The sequence below is a fragment of the Gekko japonicus genome, unplaced genomic scaffold (genome assembly GCF_001447785.1).
Source record: "Gekko japonicus isolate JY-2015 unplaced genomic scaffold, Gekko_japonicus_V1.1 scaffold24, whole genome shotgun sequence".
In the NCBI taxonomy this organism is placed as follows: domain Eukaryota; kingdom Metazoa; phylum Chordata; class Lepidosauria; order Squamata; family Gekkonidae; genus Gekko; species Gekko japonicus.
Genome location: NW_015164665.1, coordinates 2,515,328 through 2,541,727, shown reverse-complemented (window position 1 = coordinate 2,541,727; position 26,400 = coordinate 2,515,328). Strand labels below are relative to the sequence as shown.

General features: G+C 39.6%; 1 protein-coding gene across 1 annotated transcript in view; it reads right to left on the bottom strand.

The window, feature by feature from the left end:
- KIAA0922 (KIAA0922 ortholog) overlaps window positions 1-26,400 on the bottom strand; it is an 86,594-nt gene that overhangs the window by 14,201 nt on the left and 45,993 nt on the right. Inside the window, exons 9-26 of the mRNA XM_015409032.1 lie at window positions 25,879-26,032; window positions 25,719-25,777; window positions 23,219-23,327; window positions 22,202-22,307; window positions 20,920-21,073; window positions 19,977-20,147; window positions 18,387-18,456; window positions 16,646-16,763; window positions 15,082-15,220; window positions 14,126-14,235; window positions 13,692-13,764; window positions 8,409-8,551; window positions 7,016-7,158; window positions 6,621-6,807; window positions 5,809-5,994; window positions 4,902-5,051; window positions 2,530-3,146; window positions 1,311-1,465 (exon numbers count right to left, since the gene is read on the bottom strand). Of these exons, the coding sequence (XP_015264518.1) occupies window positions 1,311-1,465; window positions 2,530-3,146; window positions 4,902-5,051; window positions 5,809-5,994; window positions 6,621-6,807; window positions 7,016-7,158; window positions 8,409-8,551; window positions 13,692-13,764; window positions 14,126-14,235; window positions 15,082-15,220; window positions 16,646-16,763; window positions 18,387-18,456; window positions 19,977-20,147; window positions 20,920-21,073; window positions 22,202-22,307; window positions 23,219-23,327; window positions 25,719-25,777; window positions 25,879-26,032 (2,844 nt within the window). The remainder of the gene's footprint in view (window positions 1-1,310; window positions 1,466-2,529; window positions 3,147-4,901; window positions 5,052-5,808; window positions 5,995-6,620; window positions 6,808-7,015; window positions 7,159-8,408; window positions 8,552-13,691; window positions 13,765-14,125; window positions 14,236-15,081; window positions 15,221-16,645; window positions 16,764-18,386; window positions 18,457-19,976; window positions 20,148-20,919; window positions 21,074-22,201; window positions 22,308-23,218; window positions 23,328-25,718; window positions 25,778-25,878; window positions 26,033-26,400) is intronic.

Below are 26,400 nucleotides of genomic sequence, written 5' to 3'. Positions count from 1 at the left end.
GTCTATACAATTCTGGCTGGATTAAAACCAGAACCACCTGTCAGATTTATGACCAGTTTGGTTACAAGTTCAGCACCTATAAATCCTCTCTTTCTTCACTTTTTTTTGTTCACCTGAATAGCTATCAAAGAAACAATAAGGAACAACATTACCTTAACAGTTATTTAAGCTTATAGAGATTTCAGTAGTTCATAGCAAGATGTACATACCTAACCTAAAGAAAATCCAGCTGCTTCCAGAACTATGAGAAAACCAGTAGGATGTAAATCTGAACTATAAGAACATTGGGGAGTGGTATAAAGCAGGCTTTGGCTGCAATTCTGCATTTAGGCTGCTTAAATCCCATTGAAGGCAGTGGGTTTTAACCAACCTAACACTAAGCTGTAATGCAGCACATAGACTCTGAGTATGTAGCACAGTCCTAAAAACTCTACCTAAAAATTAGTGGTTTGAATACAAGTGCCACAAGTGGCAGCACACATCCACCTGCACACAGGATACTGGTTCTTATGATTCCCCCTGCAACCTGCACTATATCACACACTGTTCCCAAGAGCCCACTGATCTCCAGGAACGGCCTTTTCAGAGGTGCAGGACCCAGAGCAGGGGCAGAAGGGAAAACCAGCAGAAACCTGCTCAGGAATTGCTAGACCCAAGCCACTGTTTTCTTTACTTAATGATTCAAGGTTGCAGTAACTTTACAAAGGCAAAGTTTACAAAGAGCCAGTTTGGTGTAGTGGTTAAGTGTGTGGACTCTAATCTGGGAGAACCGGCTTTGATTCCCAACCCCTCCACTTGCATCTGCTGGATGACCTTGGGCAAGCCATGGTTCTGGCACAGCTGTCCTTGAAAGGGCAGTTCTTGAAAGAGCTCTCTCAGCCCCACCTACCTCACAGGGTATCTGTTGTGGGGAGGGGAAGGGAGTTTGTAAGCCGCTCTGAGACTCTGAGTGAAGGGTGGGGGTATAAATCCAAACTATTATTATTATTATTATTATTATTCTTAAAAGCTAAGTCACATCATAATTACTATTTGCTCTCCAAGATCACTGTGTTAATTAGCCTTAAAGTCAGACTAACAGGCTGAACCAATGATGTTGCTAAAGTCACTCGTGAACAATTGTGGATACGCATCTGGTCTAACGGCTCAGAAAGTCTCTCAAACTACTATACTTTGAACTGCCCACATATACTTCTTGAATATTACATCAGTGCAAGTATGTATTCTTAGGAAAAAATGTATCTTCATGCCACTTAAAATTGGAGCCCAAAAGATATTTTAAATATTTTAAGAAGTGTAAAGTAGAAGACCTCAGCAGAAGAAATGTCCTGTTTTCCACAGCATGATGATTCATCTTTAAACCCTTTATTTATAATCTTCTCTGTGGAAGGCTTTGCATTAATTTGCTTTTTCAAAGTCTCACAGTTTTCTGTTTCATTCCTGAGAGGCACTTGCTGGTTAGTCCCTTAAAAATGAAGAGACAATACAGTTATCTCAGGTTAGAAAAACCCTATTTATTTTCCAGCCAGTTTCATATTAATTTTGAACACAGACTGTAAAAAGAAACCTTCTGGATTTTTAAAGAACACAATATTAATGATGTTAATTCCTTGTCATCTTTAATCTAAGACATCAAACCAACACTGCTAGCATTTTAAGTTCATTGATATTACAATCGTATATACCTACACCAATGCCACAGTACTACTCAGATCTAATTAAATTGTTTTGTAAGCAAAAAGTCATTATTCAGTATTTCTTAGTAGAAAAATTAAAGGCTGCCCTTAAGTAACTGCAAGATAACTGCTGAATTAAAACTTCAGTTTTTGTCCCCGTTCCATGAAAAGAGAGTTCAGAATCATATCTTTCAAACAACAAACTAATTCTGAGCAGACCAGTGGTACACAACTCACAGTTACTTAAATCCAACTGGTCCTTGAGGAGAGTTAGTCCAAGACTCTAACCACTACACAATGCTGGCACTACTATCATCTAGTAAAAATAATTCAGTTGGAGGACAGTCCTTATTCTCATGGCTAGCTAAAACATTTTTACTGGATTCATTGGTTAAATGGCAGTTAATGATTACATTTAAATAAACTGAACATTACTTTACTGGAGAAAAGTCAATTACTCCTTTGCTAAGGGGATGCCCAAACAGCCTACTGAGGCATGAAAAGCAAATGAGACAACCCTTCTTAGGTTTCAGAACACATATGGGGGATCACATGACCAAAAAGTAATTATTAGTCAGTCACAGGGTTCAAAGATATTATTCTGTGGTGCCTTGGGACAGCTCCTGTGGAGGTGCAGGCTGGGCAGACCAAAACTCCTGATGGCAGCTATAATGTGTCCCACCTTCTGTGAGAACTTGGCTGAAACCTGCTGAATCCCAGCATTAGGTGCTCACCAAAAATTTGTCAGTACTTGATCATCGCCTACCTTCTGTCCATACCTGTCCTAAACACTTTAATACACATCTCAGTGGAGACCATTCAAAACACTCCCTCTGTATATTAAAAATATTACCATTATTTTTCCTGGAAACTTCTTGGAATTCTGATTGTTGCTGAGGTGAATGTCTTGAGAAGCGACTTTCAGACAGCTTCTTTGATGACTTCAAGGGACACAGCTCAGATTCTCTGAGCTCCACTATATTTTCTGAAGTCTTAAGGTTCGTTTCCTTAGGAAACATACTTGTTCGAAGGCCCTCCTTCAAACTGCACTCTGAAGAAGTGTTTTTAGGAAGTGTTGAATTCTTCAATGCACTTTCTTCTTTGTCTAGAAAATTCCCTGGGTGCATCAAATTCTTTTGCATGTTTACATTTATGCTACTTGCATATTTCAGGTTTAACCAGCTCTCACTAACAGTGCAAATGTCCTCCTTTGGTGCTGAAGTCTGATTTTCAACAGGCTGGTTCTGCTTGTCATCAGTAGTTAAAGTGGTGCTGCTAATGGCTGTGTTTGATTTTTGTTTACCATAGTACACAGAGCACTTGTGTTTCTTCTGGGAATGGCTGTATGTTGCTGGACTCCTCTTGGCAGCATTCTGGCTTCGGCTGGTTGTGCTACCCACAGAAAGGGAGCCTTTTCCTTTTCCTTTATCAGACGATCCATAAGTATCTGTAAAGGTTTTACAGCTACTCCTGGATGTGAAATCAAGATAACAGACTTATTTATTATGATCACCATTTTTTTGAAGCATGAAAACAGAGACAATGGAAAATACAATACTAAACCCTGGGCTTTTAAGTTTGACTTTGACTTGATACCATTGGTGACCTTTCAAAGATATATATATCTCACAAAACCTTTACTTATTTTAGCCAATACACTCAGTTCTCATAGTGGTGCCCAAGAGGATGAAAAACAGAAGCATCTTGTTCTTCCTGGCTCTCTAGTGATATTTGTCCAGAAACAACTTTTAAATCTCCCTGCCTGGGAAGATGAGGCAGTTCATGGCAGTTTCATAAATTGTTCCCATTGGACAGTTTAAACTAGAGGTGTCACTCATTTGTTATGAGGGATGGATCTGACATAACTGTCACTTTGTCGGGCCAAGCCATGTGTACCAAAAAATTTAATGCCAGGTATGGGAGATATAAACTTCATAAAGAACACAGGCAAACCCAATTAACAATATTATTTTTTACTCAAAATACAAACATGCTTAAAACATTAACACTCTTACAGTATTTCCTTAAAGTATCTCCCTGATGCCCACCCTCTCACTTCCACCTCCCAGTACTCATTAGCAATGGGACAGTATACGGGGACATGATGTACAGCCATTATCATCTGGCAATAAGGGTAATGACCAGTTGCTCATGGGCTGGATAATAGCCCCAGATGGGCCAGTTCTGACCTGCAGGCCATATGTTTGAAACCCCTGGGTTTAAACAAAAATATTTTATTTCCGACAGGACCACAAATTTTCCCTTGGGGCAGCACAGGAGCTAATAAGAGGGGTTCGCCTTCACGTTACAGCTTATGAAACGAACTCAGTGAAGCCAGGGAATGGGAAGCATGAGATACCCGAACTTCCCATTTCTTCTTCAATCTCATAATGGCAAAGATTTTTATAGTCCCCTTGCTAGTCCACCACACCAGAAAGCCAATCTGGGAAGTCTGTAATTCATGCTAGAGTGCTGAATGAGAATATTCTTCCACTTGCACCATGTCTTGAACAAGCAGAACATGTAGGAACTGCTACAGAATCTACTTATTAAAAAAACGCATGAACTCCTGCATCAATTGTTGTGAAGCATTTGTGGCACAGCACTAGTGGTTAGTTCCCTTCCACTGGTACTATTCTGGATTGAACCTGAAGCTGATCTTCTATAACCAACTATTAACTTGCGGTCTTTTATATGCCATCACATAATACAATGCATTATCATACTCATATAATTTTTTATTTCAGTCCTATGTAGCATTATATTTCTTGCTGCTAATTATACTGGCTTTTTTGCTTGTTTTTATGGGCATGTTATTGGCTGTTATGCTATATTTTTGAAAATGGTTTTAGCAAGCTTGAGAACCTGAGGAGATAGATGGGATACCTTTTAAATAAAATGAATTCACATGATCATTTTTTAGTGATCTCATGGGTGTCTGAAGGGTTTGTCTTGTATTGAGCCTTCAGATGATAATCCTTTTGCTCACATTGAACACAGTAGCTCTCAAAGGCAGAAAGATTTTCCAGTGACAAAGTTGATAACCATGTGGATAAAGACACTGACATCACCAAAGTATTCAGCATCTATCACTGGATTTTCTGAATTTCTTCTCCCCAACCATCCCATTCTAGATAGATTAAATTACCACTTGCTCAGTCAATTTAACATTTTTAAAGAGTCCTGACCACCCCCACTCTTGAACAGAAAGAGAATATTTATTACTTGTACGATTCAGAACTGATGATGTCCACAGAACTGCTGTTTTGCAGTGGAGAAGAACTGGGGTTTGGCCTCTGTCTTGACTTTATGAATTCTGTTAGAATGTATTGTGCTTGTTGGAAAGCAATCAGAACCACACCCAGCAGAGATAGACTGCAAGAGAAAGCAATGTTTACAAGAAGTGACAAGTGGCAATGGGCAATCAACAAAAAATGGCAGTTGTGCTTGGAATACTAGAAAGAGTGGGGGGAAATATATATATACACACACACACATATGCCTTACATAAGGATTTGTGGTCTCGCTCTCTCTCCAAATCCAATCCCTTTTAAAGATATCACAGCAAACAATGGAGTTGGGGGGGCCTCCATGGGAACCCACAAGTCTGAGTCTCTTTAAAAGCTGGCATTTCATGATAACAGCTAGAGTGTGTAATGCATGAGTCTAGCAAAATGTCCTCCTTCTTCAAATAGTTGTTATTCTTATCTCCAGCCACACTAGCACTGGCTCCTACCTCTCCCCACATCTGTTTCCCAGCCTATTCTCTGCCTATGAAGTAATTTCCTACACTCCAGGTACCTACAGAAGTGCTTAGAAGTGGGTTGTCCAGATGATTTTTTTTCTTTCAACATTAGTTTCAAAGGTGTGGTAAGTAAGCAACTTGTAAAGACTTTTGCTACTGCCTCCAAAAGTTAAAATGCTCTGATTACTCCATTATAGAAACAACCTCAGTGAGCATCGCTATCAAATACATTAAAGTCAACAGGCACAGAAAGCATTCAGAAACGTTTTTGTTAGAAAGGTTATAAAAACTAGAACTATTCTAGAACTAAAAAATTATTCTGACATTGTTAGTGAATGTATTTCTCTACTGCTATCAGCTGGCATCTGTCTGGATTAAACAATTTACCTGACAAAGAGCACCGTGAACCTCCAAAAGGATTCTTCCCAGCTGGGTCCTGGCACTACATCTGCGCACAGGGGTAAGAGATGATGAGGAAGGGTCACATTGAGGGTAAAGTGGAATTCTACACCACCAGCAGTCACAAGAGTCAACTCACGAATAACCCATGAAGAAGTAAAATCTGGAGTAAACCTGCACCAGAAAACACAAAATTCAGCCAATGCAAGCAATAAGGGTCATTAAAGCTTTTTTTTGGTGTGTTATTTCTGAGTGCACTGCTTGTGGATTCCTTCCCTGCTTTGTGTCAGGAAAGCATCCAGTATGAAGTCATAAAACATTTAGAAGCTACTGAAATAACCTTCAGTTCATACAGTTCACCTGTTCATACAACTATTGCATTGTGGCTTCAGCAGTGTGTTGGGGCCAGCAGGTACTTGCCAACATTCAAGTCCCATAAGAGTCACTGTCTTCAGTGAACAAGCCTCTAGGCTGCCACTTTGCTCCACTTTCACATGCAAAACCCTTTTCTTACGAGAACCATCTCCAATAATGGCCAAGCAAACATTTGCCTAGCCACCCAAGAGGACACAAGCAATCCTCTCACCACTGGTCAAAGATGTTGGTAACTACAATAGGATATTTGTTAAACATCATAAGACAGTAATCTATTAAGGGTCATGAAATATCTTCATCGGAAAAATGTGAAATATTGTAGATTTTTAAGAACTCCTTTAAAAAGTGAACAGATGCACATTCCTGCAGCTTTCCTATTGTTTAATCCTAACATGTTAATTTTAAATAATTAGGGAAATGCTTACACAATGCTGATCTCTCGTGAAGAGTTTTGTGCTAGATAAAAATCCTGGCAATCCAGTACTTCAAACCCATATCCTTGGCAGCTGTAGCCATTAATAGTCATAGATGTTATAGTGATAGGAAGATGACCAATGTTCTCAACTTTGAAGCTCTTTGTGATAGAGAGAATTTGCTTGCTGTCTTTCAGTTCTGAAGAAAATAAAACGGACATTTAGTTTTTTATAGCAGATTCAGAGAAACTGAGATGTAATGGGAAACCTCTGCTCCCTCAAGAAGGGAAGGAACTGCAGTGAGCAAGGGAGGAGGAGGAAGGAATATACAAACGCAGGGCTCATTCATCACATGATGCGAAACCATTGTTCAGCATCAGATATTTATTTCTTGGTTGGCCACTTACGTCTCCTGCAGTCCAAGAGGGTAGATTCTGGAACCTTAAATCTAAGAGAGCCTCCTGCCCCTGGCAATCTTCCCCCAACTTTCAATAGTTCTCTGGCTCCAATGCCTTCTACATAGACCACATCCAGAACAGTCAAATTATTCCTGAAATTCATAAAGATAAAGCAGTTAAAAACATGAGGTATTTTGAGCTACTGACTTCAACAGTGTAATGTGTAAGCCTATGTCCCCTCCCTTGCCCCACCACAAAAAGAAAACACTGTGACCAAAGCTAATTTCATGTAGATGTTGATTACTCTTAGCCTTTGTCATGGCAAACTTTACAGAACATCAGAAGATCAGCTTTTGGATTAGGTCCCTAGTTAGGAACTACATTTATGGGAGGGCTATTTTGAAAAAGAACAAGAATGAAAACAAGCCTCCTATGCTCCTCAGAGAGAATACCAACAATTCCCATTGTCACAGCTGCTACTTCTCTATAAAGCCTCTGGATTGGTTACGGATTTGGCCTGCAGCCTCCATTTCTTGAAACCCAGACTACAGCAATAACCACCTGATACACATAATGAAAATCTTCTTCTCTCATTCTTCTCTACATTGATATCAAGTGCATATCCTGAAACCTACACTTATTGTCTGTTATGCACTTTAGGGACAACAGTAACATCATACAAAGTAATCTATTTTGATCCACATTATGTTGTCTATTTCCATAAATCTCACAGGAAGGGAAAGGCAACAGAGAAACCTTAAATAATTATTGATATGATTGTTAGTATGAGAAGAAAAGTAACAGTTAATTTGGACTTAATATGCCGGGAAAAAATGGAAGTGATAAGATCATCCATGCATCTGTTTTTAAAATAAGACAGGTCTGCTTAAGTAATGCTATATAACCCCCTGCTGGCCAATGAAGCATATGAAGTACTAAATGTTTTCAGATTGTTTTTAAATACATGCGCTTTCTCAAATAAGCTCAGGGCAGCTAACTGCAGAGTACATATATTTTAAGCAAAGTTGAGCTGAAGGGACATACATATTTCAATGCTTCTTGTTCTTAATATGTTTAGAAATATATTTACACAGATGACGACTTTTCCATTCTACCTTGTGGCGAATTCTCAGTAATTCTCAAAACACTCATCCTTTTTTAGTTTAATTTCTCATTAAAAAGAAACCATTTGTCATTTGGCATATCATGTTTTTTCTGGAACATACACAGTAAACCATATTTTAAAACAAAATTTCTTTAAATGGAAAGCACAGATCACATTTTGAAGCTTTCAGAAGTGAGCATTATGTATTTGAATGAAAAAGTTGAAATATGTATTAAATCATAATTTTGAATAAATATTTTCTCATTCTTCCGGCCAGACATTCAAGAATAGTCCTACCTGACAAGTATAAGAGATGTTACTCTTCTGTAATCGGTAGGTGTAAAGACAACACCAACTCTTCTTGTTTCCGACGGTTGCAATTTTAAATGGAGCCTTTCAAAACTAGATATGGTATAATCGTGTTCTTTTTGCAGTTCATCCTGCAAAAATAAAATGAAATAAAATTACCATATTATAACACTCTTACTATGCATTGATTGGCAAAATTCTCTTATTTGTGTGTGTCAGTCCCCCCCCCCCCCCATAAATTAAAGCAACACATTTAAGTCTTTTGGGGCCCACAAGTACAATACAGAATGACTTTCATAATGGGGGGAGCATCTTTTTGGCAGACTCAGGAAATCCTGTTTTATTACGTATTTATAGTAGCCAGATCATTTTCATTTACCCTTTGAGGCTACTTTCTTAGCATGCTAGTAGGCTCAGCAGGAGAATCATCAGTATCTCCTAGTTAAACATGAGCTCTCAGTAACAAATCCCACAGATGAGGCATAGATAATTCTGTCAGTTTTCAGTAACTCCTGTTTGGAGCAACTGAAACAGAGCTTCTGACTAGCCAGTGCTGCCTATGCAATCAGTGTAGCCATCTAACATTTTTGCAGCAGTATAACATAGGTTACACTTTTTCTTATGACATGCAACCCAAGTCCTACTGTTTAGCTTTTTGTCCTTCCCTTAGCTCAAGGATTGCCACACCATGGTTTGCTAGTCACATGCAGCTCTTCTACAGGTAAAGAGTGCCTTCACAAGAAGAGTTGGCAGCTCTGGTTTGGGAAATACCTGGCGATTTTGGGGGTTGAGCCTGGGGAAGGCAGGGTTTGGAGAGGGGAGAAACCTCAGCAGGGTATAATGCCATAAAGTCCACCCTCCAAAGCAGTCACTTTTTCCAGGAGGAATGGATCTTGGTTAGCTGGAGCTCAATTGTAATAGTGGGAGATCTCTAGGTACCAGCTGGAGGATGGCAACAGTATTCACAGGCCACCACAATTTGTAGTTTCCACAGCACACAAGGATCCTTTTTTATTTACAGCATAAAAATGGTCATATGCAACTACCAGTAGTTCTTGTATTGCCCCTCTTTGTAACTGCCACTCATGTCAGCCTGTGGAGCCAAATAAAAATCATTGTGTATACAGCCCTTTTTATTGTTCGTTAAGATGGACTGTTGGCCTCCCCCCCCCCAATGCATGTGTACAAACTGTACGCATCGTTCAGCTCTCCAAGATTATAATACAACGTAGGACAGACAGTACGCGTGACCACCTTTAGCCTACACATTCACACTCTGAATCCTGACCTGATTCTCATTTCCAGAGTCCTACCAAGCTACCAAAGCTTTCTTAGGAACAAAGTTTTCTATTTCCATGTGCTTCTGCTGCAGCAACTAAACACCATCTGGCTTGGAACACGCTTCACTCTTTGTCATAGGCTGTGTATAATATATTTCTGGTCTTCCCACTGTATCAGTGGAAAATGTCTAATCATAAAGACAATTTTTTTTCCACCAAAGAATTCAAAATTTAGAGAGAAAAGAGATTGGATTTATACCCCGCCCTTCACTACCTGAAGGCGTTCCAGAGCGGCTAACAATTCCTTCCCCTTCCCTTCCCTTCCCCACAACAGACACCCTGTGAGGTAGGTGGGGCTGAGAGAGCTCTCTCAAGAACTGCCCTTGAGAGAACAGCTCTGAGACAACTTTTTTTTTTGAATAATTTTATTGGTTTTTAACAAACATACAGACAAACAAACAAACACACATAGATAAGAGTGGTAGTAACAACATCATATCTCTTAGATCGCCTCTTACATATAGATTGATTTTCTCACCACATGGACCATTATTATTTTTGCAAGTCTGTGTTTTAGATTAGCAATTTTAACAATCCTAACTCTCTCTATATATAACTATAAAATGACATAATCATAACAATCTATAATGATTACATCTCTATTACTATCTAAGCCGATTCTCTCCTGGTTAAACATTCTACAACAGTCTTCTATAAATTAACTTTTATCTTTACCTATTAACTAACTTTATAACGTTTCTATTTGTGCTAATATCTTCTATTATCCTTCCCTAAATATCCTTCTCACATATATAATCTAAGTCACTTTTTCCCCCAGCTTACTTTCTAATATTTTATATTATCTTCTGTTTATAAAACTTCCTAGAACTCTAAAAATCTTCGCTAATTTTTTAATGGGCTATAATTTATGCATGCATATAAAAAGAAAGAGAAATATAATTTCAATTATAACCAATGTTAATTCATTGTCAATACAATTTCCCCTTGCCCATCTTAATCAGTTACACCAAAACAGGGGATGATTTTATTATGGGATATTGTCACCAATGTTAGTTCATTGCCAATACAATTTACTCTAGCCCATCTTAGGCTCCAGTCACACGGGCAGGAAACTGTGGGGGGGAAGCGTGGCTGTTTGCCCCGGGGCAAACTAACGCACGGTTAAGCGATCAGACCTTCTGTGGAGGTCCTGTGGAGGTACCGTGGAGGTTCTGTGGGTAGGGAGAGGTGCCGATCACAGGACACGCCTGTGCGCAACGAAGCGCGCGGTGCGGCAAACTGGTTTTCTTTTTTTGTGTACACGACAAATGCGCATGTTCAGTTGGGTGCGTGTGCGTATCCACGGAGACTTGGGGGAGAACTTTTTTCGCAAGGGGACATGGGCGGGCGCCGGATGCCACCGGAAACGCAATCAGACGCCCGCCCTTGCCCCGCGGTTTACGGAAACTAGTACCTCCAAGGTACTAGTTTTTTGCTGCGCGTTTTTGTAGCGCGCGGTGCGGCAAACTGGTTTTCTTTTTTTGTGTACACGACAAATGCGCATGTTCAGTTGGGTGCGTGTGCGTATCCACGGAGACTTGGGGGAGAACTTTTTTCGCAAGGGGACATGGGCGGGCGCCGGATGCCACCGGAAACGCAATCAGACGCCCGCCCCTTGCCCCGCGGTTTACGGAAACTAGTACCTCCAAGGTACTAGTTTTTTGCTGCGCGTTTTTGGCGGGAAGCCTCGGTTGTGCCACGGAAGCGCTACGCTTCCAAGATGTGCCGGTGAGATCGCGCCCGGAAAATCCGCCTGTCTCCCATCTCTCTTGCGTGGCTAATGTTCCGTGTGACCGCAGCCTTAGTTAGTTGCACATAAACCAAAGCCCTCTCGATCAGCATTTAGGAGGTTTTATTTTTTTCTTCTTTTTAAAAGACCTTTTTTCAATAAAGTCATTTTTCTCTGTCTCTCTTCCTTATAACTAGAGGGTATTTCGGCTCATCCGCTGTATTCCATTTTTATGGTGGTTAGTATTTTCATAGCTTCTGTTCAGTCTTCTCTGTGGAGTATAACTTTGACGGTTGCAAAGTTTGACAGTCTTTTAGTAGATCTGTTGTTCTCACTGTAGCCTTGTTCATCTTGGTTGCAGGGTTGTTCTGTGTCTAGCAGTTTTAAGTGCTGAGGATCCTTTTCTCTATAGGTTGAGTCAAGTTGTTTGTAGTGTTCTTTTATAGCTGGCAAGGTTTGCTGCTGGGATTCCTTTCCTCTGTAGCTTGGGTCCACTGAATTATAATATTGCTCTGTTTCTTGCGCTGTTTGATGCTGGACTTCCTTTATCTGGCTTATAGCTTGGTTTGGTGGGGCAGAATATGTATCCTTTACAAGTTCTAAAACGTCCTTGAATGCTGAAATAATTGAATCCACAATCATCTCCTGAATCTCCTTCCAAGAGACCTGTAGTTGATCAATTTCTATAGAGTCCTCTGGGCATATATCGTCTTGCATTTTTCTTTTTGGATCTTGCCCCCCTATTTTAAAACAATCATGCAGACCCAGCAATGATCTTTTCAAAGTTTATTGTCAGTGATTCTTTTCAAAGCTGATCGTGCTTAAAGTTGTTGACAGTTGAGAATTCGTTTGTATAAGTCAAATATTTACATCTCCACTAAGAACAGTAGTCATAATAAGCTCCTCCGTTCCCAGTCATGAAGCATGACGTCATAAAAAATTGCCACCAAGAAGCAAAATCAACTCTAAATAACTCTCTTTCTATCTTCCCCCCCCCAAGAGCAGTATCAAAGCACAAACAAAAATCTCTCTTTGCCCCAAGCAGTATTTCACTCAACTTTCTTTAAGTGAATTGTCTCTACCGCTTGGCTGGGGGGGTGTCTCACCCTCCTTTCTGTGTCCTTTTTAAGATTTATTATAGGGACATAAAGAGAAAGTAAAGAGAAAGTCTTCTGCTTCTAGGTTGTAAATCTTCGTAGGTAGGGACTGACGAGGCTAAGATTAACTCTCTTGCTTCCAGGGCGTACACAGCTGGTGCAGTTTATGGCTCCATAACTGCGCATCTTCGTTCTTTGCCTCAGGATGATCCAAAGCTTCCACCCATTTTGCAGCAAACGGGGGACCTTCCTCCTGACCTTCCTCCAGGAGGTCTTGTGGAGCTTGGGTTCCCCCAAAGACTCCTCTAAATAGACCAAAGAGCCAGTGGCACCCAGGAGAAGTTCTGGGAGCTGACCGAGTTGCTGTGCCCGTAGCCCCGCCCCTCCAGCTCTGAGAAAACTTATGACTGACCCAAGATCACACTAGCAGCTGCAAGTGGAGGAGTGGGGAATCAAACCAAATCAAAAATTTATATCAGGAAATGGATTATCTCTTTTCAAAGGCAGTAGTCAGATGAACTACTCTGGGCTTAATTCAGAAATTAGTATGAAAACCAGGGGCTGCTGAAGAATACATTTTGGGCATCATCACTCCTCTGCACCCAGCCTCACTTCTCACCATACCCACCATGGGGGAAAGGGCATGTTTGTGAGGACACTGCAGCCATAGTAGTAAAGCCAAAGACAAGAGGATCCATGGCATTTATATCATGGTGAGGCATCTTGTGAGCTGAGGTTTCCAGTGGTCAGAGGTGGAATAAGGCCCCATTCAACTTTGTTCCTGAACACTTTCTGGAAATTCCAACATTTTGCCTCTTCATGTATCCAGTAAGGATGGGAGTGGGCTATAGAGTATTACTTTGAAAACGTTTTTTTGAGAAAAAAATATTTTCAGGAAAACTTCATGGCAGTTTATAAATCCAAGCAGTTCAAAACTGCCTTCCACTATGTAAATGCAAATTACAAGTTCCACAATAATTGCCATTTTTTATGCACCAATAGAAGAAATCTGGTCAAAGTAGAAGTTGCCAGAGATTTTTTTCATTGTTTATTGCAAGCAGACAGAGAGATTCCATTCTGACATAGAAAAAACAGAATTAGTTACCCTGTGAGCAGACTCTTCTGTCAATCTGAATTCATTGGTTGTGAAATTAAGAGACTGTACATTTGTGCCAAACCTACAAACCAAGATAAAGAAGATGTGAATGAAACTTTAAAAAAAAAAAAATAGGCTATACGCATTAGAGGAAAAGTCTATGTTTCAGAAACAATTCTAGTTTGCAGCTATTTCTAGTTCTACTGTTTCAGTGTGAAATTTTTTTAATACGAGTGCAATACAATTTCAACCAATACCCTACACATGCCCAAAGTAGTCATATGCTCTCAATTAAAAATGGAGATATTAATGCTGAGGAGCAGTCAAACATACAAGCAGCTTGGGTATTTCTTTAAAAATAAAGACATTTTTGAGAGCAATAATGAAAAGGAGATTTTAAAAGGAAATTGCAACTTGTATTCTTAAATAGTTATATTCATTACCATTTGCTGAGAAGACTCAGTGAAGCTTCAGGATCAGGATAATATGACAAAGGCAGAAGTTGTAACACAACTGGGAAAGATGAAGGATTTCTTAGCGTGAAATATTTTACCTAAATGATTTTTAAAAACATTAAGGTTAATACTTCATATCTTGGTGTTAAACTTCAAGTTAAGAGGAAATAGTACATTTTGAAGTCCAAGATATTTCAAAAATATATTTTGAAACAGTTTGATATTTCGTTTCTGAAATGTTAACAAGCATACAGAATTTTCATTTAATTCTAGAGATAGCACATTTGCAATTGCAAAATTAAATATATTATCAATTCAAAAGAAAAGCATCTCATAACAGAATAAGATAAATATTCTTCTTCTAAGTACTAGTACTTGTATATGTACTAGTGTTGTATATGATGCAAATAAATAACATCCAGCAACTGCAAATGAAGTTTTTCCCATTCACATATAAAAGAACTGACATTAAAAGGTTAGAAAAGACCAATGATTTTATCAATAGGTAAATGTCATCTAACATCTCTAAAATTAATTCTCATTTGAATAAATTATGACAAAAATAGGAAGAACAATTTTCCATGCATTTCTCTCCAACATCAATTAGATTAACAAGCCAAAACTACTATTTTTAAAAAAAAAGTTTAAAAAAAAGTTTCACCAAGTATCGCATTTATATTCCACTTCCTTCAAAATGGCGCATATGAGGTTCCCAGGCACTGAGCACTCAGACCTCCTTAGCATACACAAGACTGCTCTATCGTATGACTTCTAACCATACCTTGAGACCCTGTAAATTCAGTCTAGCATTTCTAATCTTTGCGAAAGATCACTTCATAAAGATTAATAATTTTCCCTTTCAAAACCAGTATGAAAACAGAAAACATCACCAGCGGTTTTGACAAGAACTTTATTAATTTTTTAAAATCTAAAAACAGTCTCACCATGCTATTCATCGGTGCAGCTGCACTGAAATTCAATGTATGGTCAAGCTCTGTAACCAAGTGGGGCAGAGAGAATGCAAATGATTCCTCTTCAGGACTCTCTGGATGAACGACATGAATAACTTCCCCAAAATTTCTCCTGTTGAATTGACAACGAACATCTTTTAAAAATAAAGTCTGTCACTCTTACTGCCTCAACATATGATTTCAGGGATTTTTTTTTTAAATTTAAATCTCACCTAGCATTACAGAATTGGACATCTTCATACTAAGTGTTGAACACTTTTCTAAAAAGGGTAGGTGTGAAGTATGTAATATTTTACTGTCAGTGACCACTGGAGACTGATGGAGGATCCCTCTCAGTAGGGATGGACATGAACCTGGAAAATTTGGTTCAGTTTGTGATTCATGGGTGAACCACAAACTAAACCCCAAACCGAACTGGGAGGCTCGTTTACAAACCAACTGGCTCTTGTGGTTTGTGGCCCTTCAAACCCTGTTGAACGGGACCACTGTCCCTTTTAATGGGGGTTGCAGAAAGCCCAAAAAACAGCTGAGCAGTGGGGAGCAGTTTGCTCCCCACCCCTCAGCTGTTTTGGGCTGTCTTGTGCAATCCCTTTAACTACAAACCAGCATGGAAAACCGCTTTAAAAGGACTGCAGAAGACAGCCTGAAAAACAGCGGCCACCAGAAGGGGGGGGGGAATCTCCCGGGAAGGACTTCCCTTCCACCTTGTGGCTGGTTCCAAAAGGAGCCATTTAAACCCTGGTTTCTGCTTCCTGCAGCTCTTCATGGGGAGCAGAAAGCAGGGCCATTTAAACCATTTTCTGCTCCTGGCAGAAAGCCACAGGGAGTAGAAAGCAGCAGCGGTTTATATGACTCTGAGCCATTTAAACCCTGCCTTCTGCTCCCATGAAAAGCTCCCAGCCACTCAGGTGTTTTTTGTGAGAAGCAGAAAGCATAGGTAAACCCCTGCTTTTTGCTCTTAACAAACCATCATGAGCCACCCCGAACTGCACCAAAATTCATGGTAGTTTGTCCCAGTTCTTCAGTTCACAAACTACAAACAGGCCAAAATTAATGACAAACTTTAGACTGTCAGCCGGTTCGTACCCATCCCTGCCACCCAGCTCTTTACTCTCCAACATAGATTTCCTTATTGGCACCATGCTTCTGAGATACATCAGCATCAATGATAACTACAGCTAATGCAAACCATGTTTGGAAGTTTCATGGTTCTATGGTTCATTGTAACTAAGGTTTAAGAGCACTGGCAATATAATCATTAACTTGATTAGCACCAGAAGTGGAAAGGTGGGGGGAATTCAAAGAGAAATCAGGCTGGGATGAAGAAGAGTATAAGATACCACAGTTTACAGCTGATCCTCTTCACCATGGTTAAGGAATCAGGAACATTGCGTCTTTATTGGCCTATGCATAAGACTAATCAATTTTAGACCTCAAAAATGATTATTAATATTAAATCTAGATATTTTCCATCAAAATACAGATAAAAAATCTCAACGTTGCTGAAATTAAGAATATAAGCATTCTTTATACAGACCTGCACATTTCACTATGCTTAATTTTTTGCCATTTTTCATGAAGTTCATAGGCAAGATCAGAATCCACACTGCCTGTTGAACTGTCCAGAGAAAGGCTCTTTTCCCAAAGAAGATTGGCTAAAATACATAATGTTCCATTTTACAGATATAAAGGTGGGATATGAAACTTTTAATAAATAAATCATGCCTCCTTTTCTCCTAACAGCTACACCATTTTCTGGCTCACCACTTGTGAACATAGCGCCCTGTCATATCCTCTTCCCAGAAGTATCCAGTGGTTAGAATACTGAACTGTGGAGTCCTGAGTTTCAATCACCATTCTGCCATGAAGTCTGCTGTGTGACCTCAGACCAACCACTCTTGACTAGCTTAATAGGGCTGCCAGCTCCGAGTTGGGAAACACCTGGAGATGGGGTGTGTGTGTGTGTGTGTGTGTGTGTGTGAGAGAGAGAGAGAGAGAGAGGAGGGCAAGGTTTGGGGAGGGGAAGGACTTCAATGGGGTATAATGCCATAGAGTCCACCTTCCAAAGTGATAATTTTCTCCAGGTGAATTGATCTCTGTTATCTGGAGATCAGTCTTAATCCCAGGAGATCTCTAACCACCACCTGGAGATTGGCAATCCTACAGCCTAATCTAACAGTGGTTGTGAAGATAAACTGAAGGAGTGGGACCATCTGCAGCACTCTCAGTTCTTGTGGAAGGGTGGGGCAGAAGTGAAATATGTAACAACCCACAGTTCCCTGGTCCCTTTCAAAGAAGCAACTGATCTATAACAAATAATCAGAAATAAAATGTCCAGAAAAGAAGGCTGCTAAAATGTAAGGAGGAGGAGGAGGTGGAGGGGATTGGATTTATACTCTGCCCTTCACTACTTGAAGGAGTCCCAGAGAGGCTTATATCTACTTTTCCTTCCCCTCCCCACAACAGACACCCTGTTTGGTAGGTGGGGCTGAGAAAGCTCTTTCAAGAACAGCTCCAAGAGAACGTGTGACTGACCCAAGGTCACATCAGCAGCTGTATGTGGAGAAGTGGGGAATCAAACCTGGTTCTACCAGATTAGAGTCCGCGGTCCTAACCACTACACCAAACTGACATGAATAATGTAGGTAGGCAATCCACACTACAGCTCCTCCTGACAGGATCCTTGGTGCCCACTTGCTAGTCTTAAGGATGAAATGTTAAGGATCTTGAACTAAAACAGATAAAACAAAGAGCTAGGAGACATTCTCTACTCTTTTACTGATTAACAAAGCAATGAGATCATCCCAGATGGGTGCATCATTTCTCATGTCTCTGGGTTTGGCTACCTCTTTACGTGGCCACACAAGGAACAAAATTGAGTAGCATCTTTTTTCTCAAGGAAAAAGACAATTCCTGGCTTTCCTCCACCTGCTCAGAGCAGAAACTACTTCAGAAGAGGTTCTGAGAAACAGCCTTTGCATCTGCAGGGAGTGTGTACTCGAAGCAGCTTCCACCATAGAACTGGCTTGGTAGGACCATGCTTGGCACGATTTTGTGTGAACTCCCAGCATTTTGCAATTGGCCTACAGCAGCCATTGTGTGGTAGCACTGATCCCCCCCCTCAAATTTCCAGATGTGCCCATTGGCTCAAGGATAAGGGACCCCCTGTGTTTGGGGGGGGGAAGGAATGTTTATTAAACACCTTCATATTGTTATCAGTCCTTGTATTGTAGACATTAGGACCAGAAATATGTCAGGTTTTTCTACACCACATTTACCTGTTTCAGACATTCTCAAGGAACAGTATGTATCATAATGTATTATGGCTTCAAAATGAAAAACTCCCAGCTGAAAAACATGAATTGAAAATTTCATAAATCAGCATTATACGTGTTAACAAAGAAAAAGGAACTGAAGCATAAACAAGTTGTATCAAACAGATTATCCCCCCAATTTTACATAAAGAGAGAAAAAACCCACAATTTAAAGCCATTTTGCATGTTGAAAGATGTGGTTTTGCTTTGACAGGTTCTTTTAACATGCAAAAAGGGAACTTGCACCATTTCTTCTGCAGGAAAAGGCAGTTGGAGTATGTATCGATATACATCCAAGTGTTCACTTTCTACCACTTGCAGCAATATGTAAAATGGTCCAGAGCACAGCATGGCTACTTTTGCTTCTCTTCCCCCACTCCCTAAGAACATAAGATAAGCCAATGTTGGATCAGGCCAATGGCCCATCTAGTCCAACATTCTGTCATACAGTGGCCAAAAATACCAGGTGCCATCAGGAGGTCCAGCAAAGGGGCCAGGACACTAGAAGCCCTCCCACTGTTGCCCCCCCCCCCGCACCAAGAATACAGAACATCACTTGCCTCAGCCTGAGAGTCCCTATCTATACCTTGTGGCTAATAGCCACTGTTGGACTTCTGCTCCATACGCTTATCTAATTCCCTCTTGAAGCTGTCCATGCTTGTAACTGCCGCCACCTCCTGTGGCAGTGAATTCCATGTGTTAATCACTCTTTGGGTGAAAAAGTACTTCCTTTTATCTGTTCTAACCCGACTGCTCAGCAATTTCATTGAGTGCCCACGAGTTCTTGTATTGTGAGAAAGGGAGAAAAGTACGTCTTTCTCAACCAGCTCTATCCCATGCATAATCTTATAAACCTCGATCATGTCACCCCTCAGCCATCGTTTCTCCAACCTAAAGAGCCCCAAGCGTTCTAACCTGTCTTCATAGGGAAACTGTTTCAACCCTTTTATCATTCTAGTTGCCCTTTTCTGCACTTTTCCCAATGCTGTAATATCTTTTTTGAGGTGTGGTGACCAGAACTGTACACAGTACTCCAAATGAGGTCACACCATTGATTTATACAGGGGCATTCTCATACTGGCTGATTGTTTTCAATTCCCTTCCTAATAATCCCCAGCATAGCATTGGCCTTTTTTATTGTAGTCGCACACTGTTTCGACATTTTCATTGAGTTATCTACTACAACTCCAAGATGTCTCGGTCAGTCTCTGCCAGTTCGGACCCCATCAATGTGTATTTATATTTAGGATTTTTTGCTCCAATGTGCATCACTTTGCACTTGGCCACATTGAACCCCATTTGCCACGTTGACACCCACTCGCCCATCCTCGACAGATGGAACCACTCAGATTGAAGAACATTATAAAATGAATTTTACATGAAATATACCTTGTTTCAGTGAGCTTGTATAAGGTAATATTTCATAAAATCTGAAAATTTCCCTACCCTTAAATTCTACTGATAATTTTTAGAAAAATCTACTATGACTAAAAATAGTCATGACAATATAGAAACAACAGCACTCAACAAAACCATAACAGTTCAATGCTGTACCTGGGATAAAGCAGAATAAATCTGCAGTGGTATCTCGAATACTGTTCCAATATTTGTAGCCACAAAAACACTGGAAAATAGACTTATGACAGGTTCTTTGATATGGAGTTTTAGAGAAAATACATTCCAACAGCCAGGAGGTAGAGTCAAAGGATCAGTGAAGTTCAGAACCTGAAAGTGAAAACATCAGATCAAGGTGACTATAGATAACACATATTTTACTTTGTTTTACATCTTTTGCTTCTAATACTAAAATGTTATGTTAATGTAGAAAAGATACTGTCAGAAGAAAATACAGATAGTTAAAAAGAAAAATAATGACAACCAAAATCACCACCACCTTCTCCCATTCCCTTCTTGTGTCCCGGTACATGGGTCTGCACTACTGCAATTCCCCCTTCGCTATCAGCAGCCTTCCCAAGGGTGAAGACAACTGTCCTCCTCACCAAAGGGCTGCACACAAAGAACGGGCTGGAACAGATCCTAAGTTTTACATCTCATTATTCAAGTATCAGAAGGCTGCATGCATTATTTAACTCTGTGATTATTTTCATGTGTGGAATTAGGTAATGATTGCAAAATCCATTACTCTGGTAATCTCAGCTGCTTGTCAACAAAGAACAGGAGATATATAGGCAATTCTTGGGAAAATCTCAATGGGAATACAGAGCAAAGCAGCTGTCTCTGATCAGGGTGTAGGGTTTCAGTACCCTGAGCAGTTTCCTTTGTCTCCCATAACCCATAAAAGACCAAAACAATACATGCAAATAAGCAGATCTATTAAAATGTTCACAATTTATATCACACAAATAATTTAATTTTTCTTAGTGAAGAGCCGATTTTTGAGTGCATGGCCCAGATTATAAGAGAGGAAGGCTGTGATACCATCTCTTCCCCCTCATTGAAAGAAAACTGCACAGAAGATCCTAAAATAACAACTTACCTTTAAAATATCCTTTGTTTCTCTTGCAACATAGACATCATTTAGCACTATATTCGAATCAAAATTGTTTGTAAACCATATAGACCAAGATGCTGAAATACTGTGATGTGGTTCTACGTGAAATGCTGTTATAAATGGATCAGTGCCATAGTACCTAAGATAAAGGTTTAAAATATAGGAAATGGTGTTATCAAGTGCTTAAATCCACTTTATTTATTTATTTCAAAATTATACCCACTCTTATAGCTTAGCCTTGACTTTTGTGGTGGTTTACATTAAAGTACATAAATGGGTAGACACAAGGTTAAGAACAAAAATGTAAAATGCTATAATAATATAAAGCCTTATTCACTGCCCGAGGAACCATAAGAAAGTGACTCTGGCGGACTCTTGAGATGGGAGAGTTCCACAGGGTGAGCATCACCTATGAGAACAGTCCACTCTTCATAGCACATTTGAATAAATTGCGGCTTTAGCTAACAAGTTAACATTATGCAAGACATAAATTATGATTATAAAAATATCCACACAGTGACTATGATAACACTAAATGTGTAATGCCTGCTGAAGTGTGTGGCTTATTTTGTTATGCAACCTTCCTAAAAGAAGGATTGCCCTCCTTGAGTTTTCTTTTCCATTAACTGCATTTTCAGTGTATTCTGTTATGAATTACAGACACAAGGTATGGATTTCTGAGGGGGAGTATAAATATATACAGTAATTTATATACTGGAAACATAGCACTCTAAGAGATATGACACACATACATAAGGCCATGCCAAACATGCACACCAGAGGAGCTAGTTTGGTGTAGTGGTTATGAATGGTGAACTCTAATCTGGAGAACCAGGTTTGATTCCCCATTCCACCACATGCAGCCATCTGGGTAACCTTGGGTCAGCCACAGTTCTTTCAAAGCTGTTTTCTCAAGAGCAGTTCTCTCAGAGCATTCTCAGGACCACCTACCTCACAGGGTGTCTGTTGTGGGGAGAGGAAGGGAAGCAAATTGTAAGCCACTCTGAGACTCCGAGAAAAGGGCAGGGTATAAATCCAACTCTTCTTCTTTCGATGACTTTCATATAAATGTACAAACTACCTCCACTAAAAATATTGTTTTGAAGATAGCATATACCCCTCTTCCACATTAAAGGTAAACTTGAAAGTTACTTCTGTTCTGATCTCTTCTAACATGACCTAGTCTCAAAATTAGAACAGCCACCTATTTTCACTATACTACTGTATAGTTTTGAGTATTCTGCTGCACATTTCATGAAAACCTTACCTTTCCACTGCAGCATAGGGAAAGCATGCTTTTTGTGAGGTATCACAGCCTAGCAGATTCATCCTGTCATTAGGAACATGATTGTTTTCATGTCCACACAGTGTACCTGTAATAAAAAAGGGGGGCATCTCATTTCAGAGTTTCTAATGAAATGCCTGTTAAAGTTTAGAAAAAACACAGAAAACTGGAAAAGACAAATATACACTCCCCCCCCTCCAAAAGAAAAATGGGGGGAAATTAATGAAAAACATTATTTCAGACTAGTGAATGGCTTTCTAAAGCATTGTTATAAAAATAAAAGTTATAGCTGATTGATACTCTTATCAGTCAAACAGATCTAAGATTCAAATGGAATAATGTTGGTGATTACAACATTGTTATTGCATTTGACTGGATTTGAAACCATCAACACACTCAGGACTTGATGCTCGAAAAGTAATATGGAACACAGAGTATTTTCAAGAATTTGGTTCAGAAATACAGTTCAAGAATTTGCAAAGCATACTTCCCTGCAACATGCAAGTATCTGGCTATTTTCTCTGCTTGGACTGTCCATGCTGAGAAAAAAAGGGCAGGTAGGTTTTCCTGATCAATAGTTCACTATTCTGTTTACCTGACTCCGTTCACTCTTTTCTACTCAGTGGAAATAACTGTAATATATATTGAATACTTTATCATCTGCAATTATTGATTTCTCACACGTGCTTCTACACAAAGGTCTGCTCAGACTTTATACAACTTCAGTGTGCGGCACATCTGAACCTGGAAGTCAATTTATGCAAAAGTGGTCATGAGAAAGGACCCTTATCCACTCTGGACCACAGCCACTCTCTTGCAGCTTGTCAAATTGTGAGACGTACCCTGTATCATATATCTCCATCTATTATCTTCTGATGCCATTGGTTTTTGTTTTTAGGTGATTGTTTTTTAACTATCCTGGTATATTCGTAAATTGCTATAGATCTTAGCCCCTCTGTTGTGTGTATATAGCAGAGAATTGGGACGTAAATACCATACCTTTACAAACAATGGAAGCAACTTTTGTGAAATTTGTGGCTGATGATGGCAGCATTATTGGCTCAAACAACACAGAAAACATTCCTTTCTGTGACAAATGCTTCACATCCTACCAAACAAATAAAAAACACAATGTTCATCTTCATGACAATTAAACCTGTAATTCACTGCAGCTCATTCTATGAAGCCACCTTTATTTGAATAACCAACATGGTTTCTTGTACATCAGTTCTGCACAATGTTCTGCTAAGGGCTTCACAGAGCAACCTCAGCATGTGGGACAGCTGCTCCTGGAGGTCAGCTTATGCAGAATGCCACAAAAGTGACCATAAAAAGGACACTTATTCTATCTATTGCAGATGCTATCTATTTTACTTCAGGAAACTTTACTTAGTTCAAAATGCAGAAGTAAAGTTCCTTATAGGGACATACCACTGTGACTACATAAAGCCATTCCAGTTACAGCAACTATCAGTTAGGGTGTAGAACTAATCTAAGATGCTACAATTAATCTTTTAGAGTCCTAAACCACTTGGGTCCAGAATATCTGAAAGACTGCTCCCCCCCCCATCAGTCAAGATATTCACGTCTATAAATGGTGCTCTCCTGCAGGAACCACCATACTAAAGATGGATTGACTGAGAAATCTCAGATTATTGGAACAGAGATTGTTATGTTATTTTACCTTACCCCTGTTGATGGTTATAAGACTTTCATGTAGTCATTATGGATATTATCATATGCTTCCTTGACCATTTTTTTAAAAATTGAAAGGCCATCTAGAAAAGGACCCTAAATAATCACAATTGTTCTGAGAAATAATAAGTTTGGAATATTCATGTTGTCAAAGTTCCCTTTCAAAGGATGTATGCTGTTGAAAAGAAACACTGACCTTTCATTCTAATCACATTTATTTGAAAAGTGTTATTTCCAGAATCTGCCTGAGATGGTACTCCACATAGTTGTAAAACTAAGCAGAACAAGCAGGACCCCACAAAAATGTAGCTGAAAAGATAGTCATCATCACAGAGCAAGCAGAAAATGTTCTGTTCCACTCCCCAGTGCTCTTGGGGGGGGAAAGACCAGGTGTGTTATCTCACTTTTAAGAGCTAGAGACAGATTGTTGGAACGTCTATCAGGAATATATTTCCACCTTATCTTCAGAGCACTGGAATCTTCAGTACAAAGACAGAGGGGAAATAAAACCTCTTTGCTCATTCCCTCTGCTCTCAACTTTCTAGAATCTCCTCTCTCTCTTTCTTAACAAAAACACTTCCCTTCCCGGTAAGTAAGTGGGATGAAGGGAGTTTAGAAAGAAGAACAGATGGACAAAAATGTTATTATTTCTTCAAAGTACTGGTGCATAAAGGGCATGAAAGAGTACCAGAGGATTTTTTTTTTAAGATGCAGAACCACAATCTTCCTTTTTCTTCATTCACTTTCTACCCCCTTATATATGCATCCCACTCGCTATGGCAATTTCCCTTCATTATTCCAATCAAGCCCTGGTAGTCTCCTTACACTGATGAAAACTTTCACATTGGTGCTGGTCAATTCACAGCTTTTGAACACTTCAACGCTGCTGTTGTCTACAAATGTACATAAACTGAGTCAAGGCCTGCTTTTTCTAGCTAAGTGTTACCTACTCTGACAGGTTGTGGCTCTCCTAAGTCACAGACAGAAAGATTTCTTTTACCGTCACCTGCAACTTAAGATCTTTTAACTGGAAATGTCAAGGAGTGAATGTGGGACCTCCACCATGAAAAGTATTTGCTCCATCACTGACTCATGCCCCCTCTTTAAGCACAAACTGTCCCCTAAATCAAATCAGATGGAGCTATCCCACAGGTGTCATTTTCCAGTTACCACGTTATCTGTTTTCTAGTTATGCCCTTTGTTATGTCCTGACAACTCAGAAGGCTAGATCTCTCCGTCACCTGCAACTTAAGATCTTTTAACTGGAAATGTCAAGGAGTGAATGTGGGACCTCCACCATGAAAAGTATTTGCTCCATCACTGACTCATGCCCCCTCTTTAAGCACAAACTGTCCCCCAAATCAAATCAGATGGAGCTATCCCACAGATGTCATTTTCCAGTTACCACATTATCTGTTTTCTGGTTATGCCCTTTGTTGCGTCCTGACAACTCAGAAGGCTAGATCTCTGGCAGTGCAGAGTCAACAATTCACCACAGAATTCTTTGATTCCCATGATTTCTGAAGCCATTTCCCATGTTCATATACATCTAAAGCCAAGTATTAGCATCACAGTATAGCAAGTCAGGATGTTTTTTTGGATTTTTCTCTAACTGGACAGTTTCTCTCTCAATTTTTAAAAGCAAACCTCAGAACCTAAATCTTCCAAGGAAGGCCTTGAATCAGATACTTTCACCCCACTGAATCAAAATTATTGTCTCAATTACTGTCAGGTTGCATACAGTTAAAGATGACTTATCAAATAGAATATATTTTAAACATGTAAATATGAAAAATATAATTACCTGCACATACAAAAGGTTGGTGCCTGAATGCAACACATACAGGATTACTGGATGATTATCTGTCCAAAAAGAGCACACACAAACCCAATGTCAAAGCTCCACTACCATAGAAAGTTACCCAGACAAACTGCAAAGGTCACATCCAGATCTTGAGACCTACCTGAGGTTTGTGTTTTGTTCACTGCTACATAAACAACAAAAAGGCTTTCCAGTATGTATTGTCTAAGGTCCACAAATTCATGCTGCATGCTTTCCACTCGGACCATTAAGCTTATTTCTAGCAGCATCAGACCATCAGGTACAAAGCAGCAATTCTGCAATAAAATTCCACCAATTATTTATCTAATTTGAATAATTTCTGTGCTGCCTTTCCACCCTACTCAGGGTTTACAAGGCAGCAAACTTTCAAATGTTTCAAACATTCAAACAATTAACCACAGTATAATATTCAGAATACTTCCATCTAAAACCGTGCCAATGCTAATAATGAGCTAAAAAGGGCCCTAGACAAATTGGTATGATTGGTACTACGAAAGAATTAAAATCCATCACTTTGCTTAAACTGAACCAACAATGGACCAAACAGAAAACCTAGTTCTTATCCCACACAAAAGACAATCCAGTAAAAGGAATCTCTCATTTCTTGATTTGGAACAGGCAGATGTGAGAATGGCTGACAAGA